This window comes from Temnothorax curvispinosus, unplaced genomic scaffold (assembly GCF_003070985.1).
Source record: "Temnothorax curvispinosus isolate PA1 unplaced genomic scaffold, ASM307098v1 QBEX01007636.1, whole genome shotgun sequence".
Taxonomy (NCBI): Eukaryota; Metazoa; Arthropoda; class Insecta; order Hymenoptera; family Formicidae; genus Temnothorax; species Temnothorax curvispinosus.
The window spans coordinates 1-15,441 of NW_020217416.1; the positions used below are offsets into that span (position 1 = coordinate 1).

The 15,441-nt window shown below is 38.0% G+C and overlaps 2 protein-coding genes, 1 long non-coding RNA gene and 1 other non-coding gene across 4 annotated transcripts; 2 read left to right on the forward strand and 2 right to left on the reverse strand.

Annotated features, from left to right (window-relative positions):
* The first annotated feature begins 3,205 nt into the window (after positions 1 to 3,205).
* Positions 3,206 to 9,528, forward strand: LOC112457222 (CD63 antigen-like). Its single transcript, XM_025020149.1, has 5 exons — positions 3,206 to 3,280; positions 6,047 to 6,235; positions 7,994 to 8,164; positions 8,851 to 9,084; positions 9,216 to 9,528. The coding sequence occupies exons 1-5, from the start codon at positions 3,206 to 3,208 to the stop codon at positions 9,279 to 9,281; spliced, it is 735 nt and encodes a 244-aa protein (XP_024875917.1). The 3' UTR covers positions 9,282 to 9,528.
* LOC112457223 lies at positions 5,389 to 6,036 on the reverse strand. The gene is made up of 2 exons (XR_003041073.1): positions 5,868 to 6,036; positions 5,389 to 5,794 (listed from the first exon to the last, which is right to left on the reverse strand). It is a non-coding gene; the product is annotated as an uncharacterized LOC112457223 (long non-coding RNA).
* On the reverse strand, positions 5,661 to 5,742 carry Trnas-uga. Its single transcript has one exon. It is a non-coding gene; the product is annotated as a tRNA-Ser (tRNA).
* A 769-nt stretch (positions 9,529 to 10,297) lies between the features above and the next one.
* On the forward strand, positions 10,298 to 15,436 carry LOC112457220 (CD63 antigen-like; the record flags this gene model as incomplete). The annotated part of the gene is made up of 5 exons (XM_025020148.1): positions 10,298 to 10,581; positions 14,046 to 14,234; positions 14,318 to 14,488; positions 14,662 to 14,883; positions 15,425 to 15,436. Coding segments are annotated over exons 1-5 (669 nt in total), but the record flags the coding sequence as incomplete, so codon positions are not given.
* Between the last annotated feature and the right edge of the window lie 5 nt (positions 15,437 to 15,441).

Sequence of the window (15,441 nt, forward strand, 5' to 3'; positions counted from 1 at the left end):
CTGCCGGCCGATCAAACCTGGAGCATTACACTATTAAAGTTATAGTATAAGATTATTATACTCAATTTGAGTCATTTTTTATCATTAGTTCCTATACAAATCGCCACTGCTTCTACTCAATCATTAATTTAACTAAAACAATGTTAATTTAAACCAATGGAGTTAAAATAATGAATTAAGATAATGTTGGCACATATGACAGTTAAAAATAGCAAAATGTTATTTGATTCAAGGTATTGAATACGACGCCGTCCAAAACAAAGCCGCGCCCAGGCGAAAGGCGATCGTGCGAATTTAATAAAGTTAGCTCGTGCGAAACGTGAGCAGTATATGTATCGAGTGCCCAATGCTTTTTTCAGGAATGTTGAGGGATATTTCATTAACGAGGAAAACGCTTAAACGCTTATTATGGACAGGAGAGTTATGGAACATTTACTTGCTGCGTTATGTCGATTAAAACTTGTTAGAAAAAAATGCGACAACTAAAATTACTATAAAATTTTAATATTGCTAGTTGTAAAAATGCTTATACACTCATTCAGTTCAAATATGCTTATATACTCATATTGCATATTATTTCGAGACTTTTCGATTTCTCGTTTAACTGTTATCGCTGAATTTATTTTTTCACAAAATCTTGTCTTTCTTAATTTTAATCACCTCACATTCTTATTGCGCTATAATTTTTCGAATCCCAACGTCAAGAATCCCCGAAAAACATTTTCGTTGCGCCATGTTTCGATAACAATATGGATTGTTTAGGCTTCAACGCTGAGGTTGAATCCAACCAAAAAAAATCATGTACTATTATTATATTATATATGTATACTATACATAATTATATACTCGACTCCCAATACAATATTTTTAAATTCTCTCTAATATAATATTCCTAACGTAACGATAAAAGCGAGGAGAAGAAACTTGTTAAAAATTGGCTGATTAAACTTCAAAACATGTATTGTAAACATCTCGCCGGGCGAATAACACAAGGGTAGATAAAAATAGCTCATTATCTTCGCGCCAGGTCGCAACAATCGTCAACGTTCTGTTTCAACAGCCGCACATTGTTCGGTTTCAGCTTCTAGAACGAAACAATATGCGTCACGGGACCGGTACTTATACGCGTTCGTACGCACGTATCTAAGCCCGATTTTGCCCCGCTTTTGCCGCGTGGAAGGGCAGCCGGCCAGACGATATAAACGGATATTTGTGTCACAGATTGATCGCGGCATTATTAACCGATCATGCGACGGGTAATAACTCCGCGTACGGGGACGCACGGTCAGATATGTGTCAAGTGTTACCCTTGAGCACTCGGTTATTGAATATTATATTAGCCACGTTAGAGGATCTGCTCCATATTCTACGCCTCAATGGTCTCAATTACGGTCTATAACTAACGACGTGGCCGAACCCAGGCCGTCACGGAGGCCGTCGTCGCGGTATCATGTGATACCACGTTTATCAAGTTTCTGCGAGCGGATTTCCCTGAGCCTTTTGCGTCACGGGAGACGCGCATGTAAACGAACGCATCAAAACGGAAACAAACCACAGTTCAGAGTTATTAATCTTCGCAAAGTTTCGTCTAAAAATTTATTCTTCCGCGAACAGTTTGTCAAGGTACAGAGAGTCGTAAACATGTTTACAAGTCAATTTTAAAATCTAGGTAAATGCAAACGACTCTAAAATGGAATATAAAATAGCGCGGTGTAATCTAGTACATTGTAAAATTTGTATATAATATCAAATTACACTCAATTTGACTCATTTTTAATTATTCCTGTAGGTCATTACTGCTCCTACTCGATATAGTCGCTAATTTAACTAAACCAATGGAGTTAAAATCACTGCTTTGTGTTTCGATACACATGATAGTTAAAAATAACAAAATCTTATTTAATCAACATATTAGTTTAAATTTAATCCTCTAATATTTAACAGTAAAGTTCCGTTCGAAGAGAGAGAGAGAGCTTGCTGCTGTAAGATTTGAAACTTGAATGTAAAAATATTAATCATTATAGAAGCTTATTGCATTGTTAAATTCGTAATGTCAAATATTATATTCAATTTGAGTTATTTTTAACTATTCATATGTAGGTTTGCCACTGCTCTTATTCAAAATATATCGTTAATTTAACTAAACCAATATAGAGTTAAAATAATATACTGTTTTGTGTTAAAACAATAAATTTCGACACACATAACAGTAAAAAATTATAAAATGTTATGTTATTTAACTCAAGGCATTGGTTTAAATTTCTTTAATTCTTAAACAGTGTATTTCAGCTCGTAACGGTATTTATTCGCGCCGCGCCGAGTCGTATCTTATCCGGCGCATTTGGTGCACGGGATGCATTGGAACTGACAATGAAACTCTTCCCCTCTTCTCTCCCGTCCAACGTTTAATTGAACGTTAGTTTATCTATAATATATTTGTCGATTCGTGAAATGCATCCGTTATCGAACTAAATTCCACCTGAAATTAATCGAGAACGTAGCTTGTCCCGTCTGTTTGCGTTTTCGAGATAAGACAACAACTCTCGTCAAGTCGATAACTTTTTTAATCAGACCTCACTCATGCCTCGATCCTCCGGAATTGTTTTCGACGGGCGTTTATCGGCGTGCGCATGAATAACTCGTGTTGCGAAACGCTCCGTACATTCCGGCGAAAAAATCGTCGAGAAATCTCCCAAGTTTCGTAACCTCGATCGCGCGGCGCACAGCGCGGCGGATCGGGCGACAGGTGTGCACGTACATATACCCCGCACCAACACACCTCGATCGCCGTCCACCACGTCGTAATATATATTTCGGAACAAATTGCTGCCGTTGGAGCGAGATTTCGACCGGTCTCCCGCGCTGATACGCACGCACGCATACATACACACGCGCGCGCGCACGCACGCGGCCGAGGTGGGTGTGGGTGTGTGTGTGTGTGTTGTGCGTGGTATCGCATACGTGTATGATCCCGCTCTCGGCACATGCACATCGGCGCCACTCGTCGGAACGCGTGTTCTCGCGTCAAGGGGCCTTTTTTCGCCGCGTTTTTCGTTGCTCCGGAGCCGCGCAGTATCGCTCGCGACTCGCCCTTGAGAGCAGATTCCGTACTGTCCCGCGTGAAAAGTTCCGCGTGAGAGAGAAAGGGAAAGAGAGAGAGAGAGAGCCGCGTGTGCGTAAATCATAACCGACAAGTTCTCCGGCAATGGCGACGACGCAGCTGAGTCTGGCGCCGAAGACCATCAAGTACTTGATGTTCGCTTTCAACCTGTTCTTCGTGGTAAGTGGGCAGCCGATGATCAGCTGTCGCGCGACGACGACGTCTCTCTCGCGTTCCTTCTGGAACGATGAGCTGGCATGGACCCGCGCGAGATTCGATTGCGCTCTGCGAGCTATCGAACCGAAATCGTATCGCGACACGCTTGATCAGCGCGATCGTTGAAAGCTGACGATTACACGATCGACAGGTGTCAGAAGCCGAACAAAAGGCGTAACTTTTACGAAAGCGCATTTGTAAAGGTGCCTTTTTACGTTAACGCTCGACGCTCATTTTTAGCAAGTAAAAATCTTCAGAAATAATATCTTTTATTTATATATGTATCCATAAAATATTATTACTTGAAGATATTACTTGAAAATAATTAATATTTTACGTATTTCGAAGTTTATGTTTGATTGTACTGGGACGATTAACGACGATTCAGCGACGACGCTGAATATTAAACAAATTCAACTTCATTTCTTTGACGCTAACGTCAAAGTAAAACCACCACGTTCACCTTGTTGACGCTCATTTTCAGCGTCTCATGAATTGGCACCTTAAAGCCGTAAAGTGGCGTAAAGTGAACATTAAATAAGGTTGATTATAATTTTTGTCACTTTGATCACGAGGAGCTAGTTGAAATTAGCTAAAATGCAATTGAGAGAAGTTGGCTACAATTAATAAGTCTCTTTCAAGACTATGTAGAAGGGGACAAAGTCGAATTTTACTTCTCAACATTAATTTCTTTTAGCCAGAATTCATGACTGTCAACAAACGCGTGTTTAAGTTAATTTCGATTAATGTTTATATATCTCGTATTTATATATCTATATATAGACGTCTGTATCTCGTAGTATCGTGGACGTCAAAATTCAACAATGATCGCACTGAAGTGCGCGCATTGTGGAGATAACGTCAATAGGATCACGTTGGGTCAACAAGAATCCAGTTTTACACGTTTGATGCAGTTTAAAAATGTTTTCTGCAAATATGTATTGAAATACAGTGGAAATGGTGAAATTAAAACGTGGAATTTAATTCGGATATCATTGACAAATATAAAGTATGGAGCACCCGTGTTTGCGGAATGTATATATTTCATTTTTGTTAACCTTTAACATTTAGAGAGTCATGCGATCGTTCGGTTATCTCGAACAGATATTTCACAGCTTGGTATTCCAATAAATAAATATTACTTGGTTGAGAAATCTCTCGGTCAACACAGCAAACATCTGTTTGGAAATCTGAGCGGAAAAGCGCTGCATTTATCAATATTATTTCTGAAGATACGCTGCGATACGTACAGTCAAGAAACGCGTTTAGAAAACACCTATACCGATTCGAGATAAGTGTTTTTGGAGAAAAATGGATACAACTGATGAGAAACTTAGAAGTATATTAGTCACAAGCAATGTTACAATATCTGTAACAGTACACAATCGTAGATTTTTCCTCAATTGATTAATATATAAACTCGTTACTATACCGAAATTAAATCTTTAATCCCGAGTTCTGAATGAAAATGCTGGACATCCCGTATATGAAATATTTTTATGTCCAAATATGGATTCCATTTTTTTTTAAATATAAACGCGTGTGTTATAAATCTCATGTAAAATTCAATAAATTAAACGATTGTCGTTTATTTATTCGTCGATTCAACTAACAAGTAGGTACATCGGAAAAGAGCGTAGATGAATTATTGTGAGATAAATCTTTATACAAAAAGAAATTGACCAGCGTAAGAGATAGGTACGCGAGGGATGAATCCTCTTATCGCGCGGTATCCGCTCCCTCGATTTTTTCGCGCGCAGCGTGACGTCAAAATCGAAAGGCCACCTGTAATCGATACGGATAAATATAATGAATATAATGAATATTAATTTTATACGCTACAGAACAGAGCAGGAATCAGTCATCTTTTAATTTCAGTTATTTAGCTAGTTAATAAACTAATTGGATTGTTCATGTTAAGTAACTATATCACAATTAAAATAATTTTATCATTAGAAGATTTGCGTACTTGGAAATGTTATTTACGTATGTATATGCGTAGAAACTATAGCTGATGGATTCAATAATGACTAACCTGGTCTTAAAGGATTATTCAGCACAATCGAAATGCGTACTGCGTTATCGGCTTTATTAATAGACATGTTGTTACATTCTTGCGCGACATACGTGTTAATTTTTTACGAGAAAATTTATTTACATTAATATTTCTATCGTTTGTTTAAACGATTGCGCAATATCGCGAGATTATTATAGAATGATTAAGTTGCGCTATTATTTTATTTATAATTAATTAAAAATCTTTTTTGCATTTTTTCATTAAGTATATACGTACCTATGTACGGATAATTACTTCTTATGTAATATAAAGAAGAAAAAAAAAATTCGCTGCGGACAGGATTCGAACCTGTGCGGGTAGAACCCAATGGATTTCAAGTCCATCTCCTTAACCGCTCGGACACCGCAGCAGTTGGCAACTCTCTGTTATTTGTACGATCTACTGCTTACGAACGTGAAATTCTAAAAAGTTGACGCGAACAAAGAAATAAACTTGCGCATTTCCATCAAATCTGTCGAAATGCTAATTACGTACCACATTAATTAGACGAGTACGTCGTTTAAATTGATTGCACAATATTGCGAAATCATTGATTATCCTCATGAAATTATTATGTAACCATTACCAGTTTTCAGTGCGATCAATTCCTGCGGATCGTATTTTCGATCCTTTTATCCATGGAGTTATCACGTATCGATGAATTACTTATATAGGTTACAGGAATAGTATTGCTATCGATCGGCGTGGTCATCCATGGAGTGTACCATCAGTATCAACATTTCCTTGACAACAGCTTCTTCTCTGTGCCTTCTCTTCTCGTAGCCGTGGGCTCCATCATCTTTATCATCGCTTTCTTCGGATGCTGCGGAGCCGCTCGCGAAAGCTATTGCATGACTATAACGGTAAGGCGAATGCTCATAAATACTTGGACATATATTTTTCTTTTATACACATAATATGTATACCACGTGTAAATATACACCTTTCGTAATTTAAATTTATGAAGAAAACGTAATTTCATCATAAAAAAAATTAATTATTTACTTTTCGTTCACGCGTTAAAAATTGCACATCTATTAACTTATTATTTTATTACTTAAAAATCGCATACATATACACTGTTAAATCCGTAGTTTCAAATTATACTCAATTTGAGTCATTTTTAATCATTCTTATAGGTCACCATTGTTCCTACTCAATATTAATTTAACTAAAACAATGTTAATTTAACTAAACCAGAGTTAAAATAATAAATTTCGACACACATGGCAATTAAAAATAATAAAATATTATTTGATTCAAAGTATTGGTTTAAATTTCATCCTTTAATATTTAACAGTGTATATTTGAGAATCTTTATCAACGATGATAAAGATGTCTCATCGTTGCGTCATATGCAATTAGATCGTTTATTACTATAGAGTCGCAGTATATACATATTTGACGTTTAATTAGCCAATAATAATTGCTCAGCGGGTTAAATCAATAATAATAACAAGCTACCCAGTAAGCAAACTGTTCGCAGTACTCCGACAGATTGGCAGTAAATTCAATCAGAAATTGCTGGCAAATTGACGTCAACTGTGTCTGCATTAAGCTTGTGTAGTTTTATCGACAGAGCTGATATAATCTGACAGCCAAGCACGAGAATCCGTCAAACGCAGATTCTGCTTTATTTCTACCGTCAATCTGCGTCAAACTGTAATAGCAAGTGTGTCAAAAACTGTTGGATTTTTGCCATTAATTTGCCATCACATTTTGTTGACAATATTCTTGCCAGCATTCTGCGAACAATATCATCGTGTATGTCAGATCCTGTATATCAAATTTATATAGTCTCTCTAATAAAATTTGTCAGAAATATTGCAGAATCTATTCTCGACCGACTTAATTGGCTGTATAGAAATTTATCGTGTACGCGCCTTTTACAATCGCGACGAACATCTTGTTTTAAAAATACGACATTCATTCGTCGATCGTAAGTGATTTATGTCTCGTTCGATAGACCATACCTGGCGAAGCTCGTCACGTGTGATTGTACTTCCGATTAAGAAACGTGCCGCTGACGAGAATCAATCGCGACGTATACCGCGAACAATAAAGCGCACCATTATCGTGACTCGAGAACATTCACGTTATTTTCGACGCTGTTTTCCATTTGAATTAAATTCGAGATTAGAATCTGGATACGGAGCCGTCGGTTTTTCGAACCGGCGAACGCCGAACGGGAAAAAGCGCGGCCAAGTCTGTCCATCTACGATATCGTCTCCCCCTCGTTTCCATAACGTAATGGATCATATGTTTTGTGCGCGAGGTATGTAATTGACATGTGTGTGTCCTCCCCGTTCCACCTTCCACCTTCGCCGGCCCTTATTCCGGGAAAATTACTCCCCCTCGCACGCAGACGAGGGGCGGGCATGCTTCCGGCGTTGCTTTAAAAAATTGACGCAAACGCACGGCGAGAGACTATAACAAATATTTTATACAAGCTTACAGATTAGATTCTATGCGTGTTCCTCAGATATATTAAAAAATATATATTAGCACCTAATGCAAAAACCTTATATTTACTCCGGAATAACGATATATTGATGTATATGAAAGATAATTTGTCGAAATATGATTTGAATTCTTGTAACGATGGTTTCTTTTGTTTGCAGTTCTGTACGCTACTGGCTACGATTTTCATTCTGGAGATCATAGGCGGTACGTTGGGATATGTGATGAGGGCGCAGGTTGCGACCGTTGCCAGGGAAAAGATGCTCGACACAATGCCGAAGTACAACGAAAGCAAAGAGATCCAACGCGTCTGGGACACATTACAACAAAATGTAAAACGCGCGTAATTTTATATATAATTTACCGTATTTATACGTGCGACCGCGTTATATTCTTGAAATGGCGAACCACGTGCGAGTGGTTTTGTTTTTTCTCCCTTTTCCGACGGCGGCTTTGTCAGAAGTTTTTCGCGCTTCGCGCCGTGTGTCTTCCCCTGTCGTGGGAGCGACCGGGTCGTCGCGAGAATATCGCAAACGCCAGGCGACAGGGATAATTTCAGTGCCGGGCTCTAATTCCTCGCGTGTATAATACATGTGTGTGTGGTAGCTGGCGTGCACGCCACGAGGGGGGTAGCGTAAATCGATTTTTATGTCGCCGGCTTCCTTAACCACCCTCAACGATCTATGAAACGTGCACTATATATATATATATATATATATATATATATATATATATTTATTTATTTATAATATATATAATTTTATTATTGTGCAACGGATAACTGTTTTGAATTGAACTTATGCTTATAAGACATTTTCTATTTCGATTTACATCTGAAGCATGCCTTTTTTAATTTGTACAATACATCGTGTAACATTCTGTATTATATATACATATATGAGCGTGTCACGAAGTATTAAACACGCTTCCTATCACGAAATTTCTCATTACAATTAACCGATGACTGCACATATCTGCATTTGCGCGATGTGCTAATCACGAAATTCGTTTTTTACAGTTCCATTGCTGCGGCACGGTCAATGCCACCGACTGGACTTCCCCGCAAATGGGGAATCTGACGGGTATTCCGATGTCGTGCTGCGACAACACGATAGGTGCTGTCGGCACGTCGAACTGCACTTCGACGTCGCCGACCTTCCATCCCGTCGGCTGCATCACCGCGTTCGCGAATTTCGCAGAGAAACACGCGGCAAAGATAGCAGGTGTCGGAATAGGCCTTGCTGTAATTCAGGTATCTTCATCAGTATCACGTTAGATTTTCCGCCGAATATATTGCCTCGTAACGTTATTTTAAAGTGTTTCCAATAAACCAGACATATATACTCACATTTTAATGATAATAATTGACGTTTCATGTTGCAGCTGGTAGGAATCTTCTTGTCGTCCTATTTGGCCAAATCAATCAGGAATTGTTATCAGACCATGTAGAGTGCCATGCGAACATCAGATCGGAAGCAGCATTATATTCCTAAATGACAGCCAAGCAGGATTTCCATTAGGACACGGGACTACGTGAATCTGATAAATTGATCTGATAATTGATCTGATATATTAAACACGTTGTTTGTTTTTGTAGAAGCGCGGTAAATTATTTTTGCTACATACGATGTCTCGCATCTCGCGCTATGAATATAAATCGTGTATGTTTTTAATAAAATCTTTACATTGCCAAGAGTGTTTTTGCGATAATACGTTTATCATTTCTGATTAAAAATGTTTCGTTAATTCAATTCGTATTCTCTTTACATAAACGTGGAAGAGTAAAAGACGCGAGAAAATCTGTTTCTACATTTATCTGCGATAAATCGTTTGAAAATCGCCATTTATTTCCTCACAAATCTTGGCGACTTGCAAATTTCAGATAAAAAATCGGTGCGCTCGCTCGTGTTCGAAAATCACGCACACGCACACGTAGAGAGACACGAAATTGAACTTAATCGCTCATGTATGAGTCATGCTCGTTGTTTTGCCTACGTGTAAACGTAGCAACGAACGCGAATGGACGTCTCTTTACCAGGCTAGCAACTTTAAAATCTTAGCTTGATATATTCCATCGTATTGAAAATATATGTATAATATATATATATATTTTTTATATATAGATAGATAAGGATATATATAGATATATGTATCCTTTAAAATGCTATTTGTGCTATTTAAATATAAATGTATCGATATTCAACCCAAGACGTCCCGTCCAGATTCTAAAAATATTGCATTTATTATCAATTAATATGACAACAGCTGTATCGAATACCTATTCAAATATTCATTGGCGTACCAGTGCGCTCTAAATTTATCGCTTCGTCATATTTTTTTCTTCACGTTATCGTGACTTCCTTATTCCCTCCCACTCTTTTCCCTCTCTCTCTCTCACTCTCTGTCTCTGTCTTTCTCTCTCTCTTTCTTTGTTAGACCGCACGTTCTAAACAAATCCAAATCGTTCGGCGTCGGTATCGGCGCGAAGCCGTGCGCGATCGTGCGTTTTCGTGGCTCGTTATCGGCCAGTAGATAACGCTGCAGGCCGACGCGACGCTCCAGCGTCGGCATCGGCAATCGGTGGTGTCAACTGGCGAGTGCTGATTGTGCTGAAGGTGCGCGAAACCCGCCTCGCTGTGCATCTGCGCCCGGGAGGAGCCAACGCGAGGGCAAAATGGCGGCCACGCACCTAGACGTCGGCCTCCGCTGCATCAAGTACCTGCTGTGCGCGGTCAACTCCCTCTTCGTGGTCTGTACTCTATAATGCGCGAACGGCGTTAAAATATCTCGCGTCTCGTCTAATCGCGGAATGATGTACCGCGCGCTCGCGCCCGGATTCCCACGTCTCAAAGGCAATCTCCGCGTTAATCGAAAAACAATTTGGGACAATCGCGAGACGAGAATTCTTTAACGTTTATTTTATCGACGACGCTCTTCGTCTTCGTTTTGACGCTATATACGTGTGTCGATCGAAAGAGAAGAAAAAGAAAAGAAATGTACCGTCAGCTCTTCTTTTGAGAAATCGTTCGAGTGACTTGAGAATCTCGGGAGAATGAAACGAACCGCGAAATTCGTCGCGAGGCAAAAAGCTACGTTTTTTCGCATAAGTCCGCCGAAAGAGATATTCTTGGAGGATGAGATAATTGTTCGTTACATTTATGACTCTTGAAATATATGCCGATGCACGAAGTCATCGCCAATGACTTCGCGACGAGTCGCACGTTACCGGAGCTTATCGGAAAATACCGTTATTGCGACGCAAGCTCGTGTGTAGGTGCAATTGCGCATCGTATAGGCCAGGTGTCCAAGAGCCCAAGACCATACATGTATCGTATACTCATCATAATTATCGATTGCTACTATATACCGACCATGTAGAGTAGATGATGCTTGAATTGTATAAAGGAGGCTTCGTTCTACGGCGAGAGTGTCTCCAATTGCTAACAATCTACTTTTTGATGAAGACAAAGAAGTTGCACACTTTGCGCAAAATAAAGCGAAATTTATCTATAAAGAAAATGTTTTTATATTTATGTAACACATACATTTATATAAAATTATAATTTAAAATTAATATATATAGTTATTTAAAACTTATATATATTATATGGATATATATGTTTTTTATATATATATATACAATAAATATTATATATTACATTAAATATATATTTAATGATTTGTAAGAAAACGCGAATCGATAAGTATCGTTTCACGTTGGTTATCAATTCTTTTCAAGATATTTGTTATCGATACAGCTGTTAGCGGACGTTCCGATAACATAAATGGCGATTAACGTCGACAAAAAAGTGACTCAGATAATTGTCTTCCACGTATATGTGGCAGGTGTCTTTCTGTTCTACGTATATAACGGTTTAGTTAAAAAAATCGATATTAAAATTATGGACTTTAATAAAAAGATTGCGGTTTAGCAACAATTAGAATATTCGAAATTATTGTATAATGGCCCAAGCCGTAGCGGTATCAATTTTCGGTATTAAACAGTCGACTTGAGATAACGGATGTCGAATCATTTACATTTCCGAGACAAAAAAAGATATATATTCTACGATGCCGTTGGAATAAAATAACGTGGACGATACTTACGAAGAGGCGAAAGGGCGGATTTCTCCGAGGTTATTATCTTTTATTACGTCCTTTGTTCTGTACCGAGAAGGCGATGTGGGCCATGAAGTTCGAGTTTCGTTGTTATACGAAGAACGGCACTTTCGAACTGCGGTCGATATCACATAGACAAGGCTATATGCACTGTTGAATTATTAGGGATGGACGAACTTATACGACTGCACAACCCGATTAGCACAATATATGCTTCTTAATTAAACAACGGGGCAATAATAGGAGCGAGTGTTTCTTTCACGATTCGTTATTAAGGGCTGCGCACAATGAAGGGAATAGGGAATGGGGAACAGTTCAATATTGATATATGAAATTCATTAACAAATGTAATTTATTAACACAGAATGGACGAACGGAGGAATAGCTAAGGAACAGTGATGAAATTTTATTATATTTCTGTACACCATATGCACAATGAATATGTTAATATTAAACTGTTCCCTATTCCCTGTTCCCCATTCCTTTCATTGTGCGCAGCCCCTTATCGATACAAAGAATATGCTGAAGATTATCGCAAACAAATCGGCAATTACATACAAATGGTCAATTTGGTTCTCGGTAAAGGTGTATTGCCTGGCATATGGAAACACTTGTGAATTATTCCCAGGCGCTTATGCAAATTTCTAGCTTCTTGCTGCGGTTGAAGGAAAACACTGCCTGTGAAAAGACAGTGATTTCCTATATGCGAGACCTGCAGGCCTTGACATTCGAAATCTCGAATCGACGATATGAGAAGCCGTTTCGTTGTTCTCAAACAGACGAAACGCCAGTAAGTACCAGGAAAACGTTTCAAATATCTTGCGTCGTTCACGGCGCCTACCCGAGGGACTTTGTGGTCGCTTATCAGTAGAGATAAACGTATTATCTTCACAATCAATGATGCCGGGATACATCATGCGACTTGAATAAAACGGGGTACTTCGACACACGAGTGCAGAAGGAAAAATCTTGGAAGTTAGACCGGTGCAACGATCGTTCGCTCAGAAATCAAACAAGATCTTGTTTGATCTTTGATTTCGCTGAAGGAGCAAAAATAAGTTCACGATGTATCGTTCCTTAACAGGTCATCGATATCTTATCCGAGTGTTTATTTATTTAAGTCAAATTAAAAGTCAAATCAAATTAAGAGCTCTCCTATCTTAATATAACACATACGTATATATATATATATATATACATATATATTTCTCGATAATCGGTCGGAATGTATTTGAAACGATTTCGCATTTTATTTCGGGTCTTCGGTGAGAAGATAGACTTATGCGGACGTGTAGAAATCACAAGAGTGCGGCTTATCGTAGGAAATGACATGGTTCGCTTTAAAGAACAAATAGAGACCGATGGCAACGTGTACATAGCGATACGCTTCACACAAAAGTGCTTCATACCCTCTTTCCAGTCTAAAAAGTTTACATTCGAGCGAGGACGCATGTATTATATAACTAATGTCAGGGAAACCGCGTAATTACGGGAATGATCGAAACCTCATACTACGTGCAGTAAACGTGCATTACGTTCGGTATATTACACGGTTCACAAATCGTATGAAATACTGCATATTTAAATCGTCATTATAAGCAGAAATAACAAACAAGCTGCTAAAAAGTCACAGAACTTTAGAGTTGCAATAAGAATACAGAAATGAGGAAAAGGTTTCTGTAAACATGAAACGAATTAAAGGTCTGTTTTTTTTAATTTATATAAAATAGTTTATTTATAAAAGCTCGCGAATTAAAATAACAAATACTCTTAATTCAAACTTACTATTCCTTATAAAAAAGTTCTTAATTATTAACATTTAGTTTCTAAATAGTACTGCGTTTTGTCTAATTAAAATATCCAATCAAATTTTTGCTAACAAGTATCGACTTTAGATCGGTCAAATAATTCGTAGATGAAGTTTGTATGAATGTCATTCCTCGGCATTTTGCGATTAACAATTATTTAATTATTTCATATATATTGCAGAGGAATGAAGATTTTTCATTAAAATTAATGATATAGCAAAAACAATAGTTAATTGTGTGGTTAACATAATAATAAAATTGCGATATCGTTATTATCTTATTGCAGTTGACGGGGGTGATGATAATATCGGTCGGCACGACGATTTACGCTGTTTACGAGAACTTCTCGCACTTTTTGGACGCGAGCTATTTTTCACCAGCCACCCTTTTAATCGTGGTTGGAATACTTGTCTTCATAATTGCTTTTATGGGATGTTGCGGCGCGCTTAGAGAAAGTACCTGCATGGTTCTTGTGGTAAGCCGAATATCTCTAATTTCTACTTTGTTACAAATATTCTCTTTCTGACACTATACTACATTTTATGCGTGTGCTTCTAGTTTGCAGTCTTGCTATCATTTGTATTGATACTGGAACTTGCCGCTGCCGTTGCCGCGTATGCCCTGCAGGACGGTATCAAGGATCTCTTAGCCGAGAAGATTAATCTAACGATGCACCAATACGAAAAGAACGAGGAAGCCAAGTTCGCGATCGATTTTATGCAGTCCAGGGTGAGATAATTGACCATTCCGTAAATAAAAAACTGTAGAAAAATCCGTTGAGATATACTGGCACCGGACATGTCCTAAAAATAACATAACATTTTCAAGATATAGCGTATTCTTTACAGGGACAGAAAGAAGCATTTTGAAAAATAATCGATGGTATTTTTTTGTTTTTACAGTTACGTTGTTGCGGGTATAATGGCTACATGGATTGGAACAACGTACCGTTCAATAATACACATATAGATGTACCTGACTCTTGCTGTGCATATCTAGTGGATGAGCTTTCGGACCGCTGTTACGGAAAATATCACGAGGGCTGTATTAGCCGGCTTTCTATTATTGTTCACCGCAGCGCGTTATATATCGGCACGGGAGCGGTAGCGATCGCCCTTATTCAGGTTAGTAGATTCAGCTCTTTTTTTATAAACTTAATTTTAATCTCATTTCTCGTATGTCAAAATTCGAAATCGCCGATACCAATATTAACCCGTTGTGGTCACACCTCCTAAAAATAACGTAGTGGTCACACGGGGTCCAATGGACCCCACAACAGTTTCCATTTGCGTTCTTTTTGATGTATCGACTCAAACCTTGAACTGGAATTAATTTATGACTTCCTCTTGATAATCCAATAATTTAAAAAAATTTTTTATGTTGAAAAAACGCGAGAAAAAAAATTTTTTTTCGAGAAATTTGACTTTTTTTACAAAAATATTCATCAAAATTTTTTGAGATAGAGTAAAAAAACTTTGTGCGTTTTACTTTCAAAATAGTATACTTTTGGAAAAAAAAAAAAAAAAAAAAGCCTGGGGTCCACTGGACCCCATGTGACCACAACGGGTTAAGAAGCATTTACAAGATAAAGCGCGATCTTCAAGATTAGTTTATCTACACAAATAAAATTGATAATAATCTCTAATCTCACTTATTTCTTTCTAGCTAACGGGAATTATGTT

Bases quoted from the DNA above. Each gene is read 5' to 3' on its own strand.
- LOC112457222 (XM_025020149.1), top strand. From the start codon at position 3,206: ATGGCGACGACGCAGCTGAGTCTGGCGCCGAAGACCATCAAGTACTTG. The intron at 3,281-6,046 runs GTAAGTGGGCAG...TTACTTATATAG, and splicing joins CTTTCAACCTGTTCTTCGTG to GTTACAGGAATAGTATTGCT. The intron at 6,236-7,993 runs GTAAGGCGAATG...TTTTGTTTGCAG, and splicing joins GCTATTGCATGACTATAACG to TTCTGTACGCTACTGGCTAC.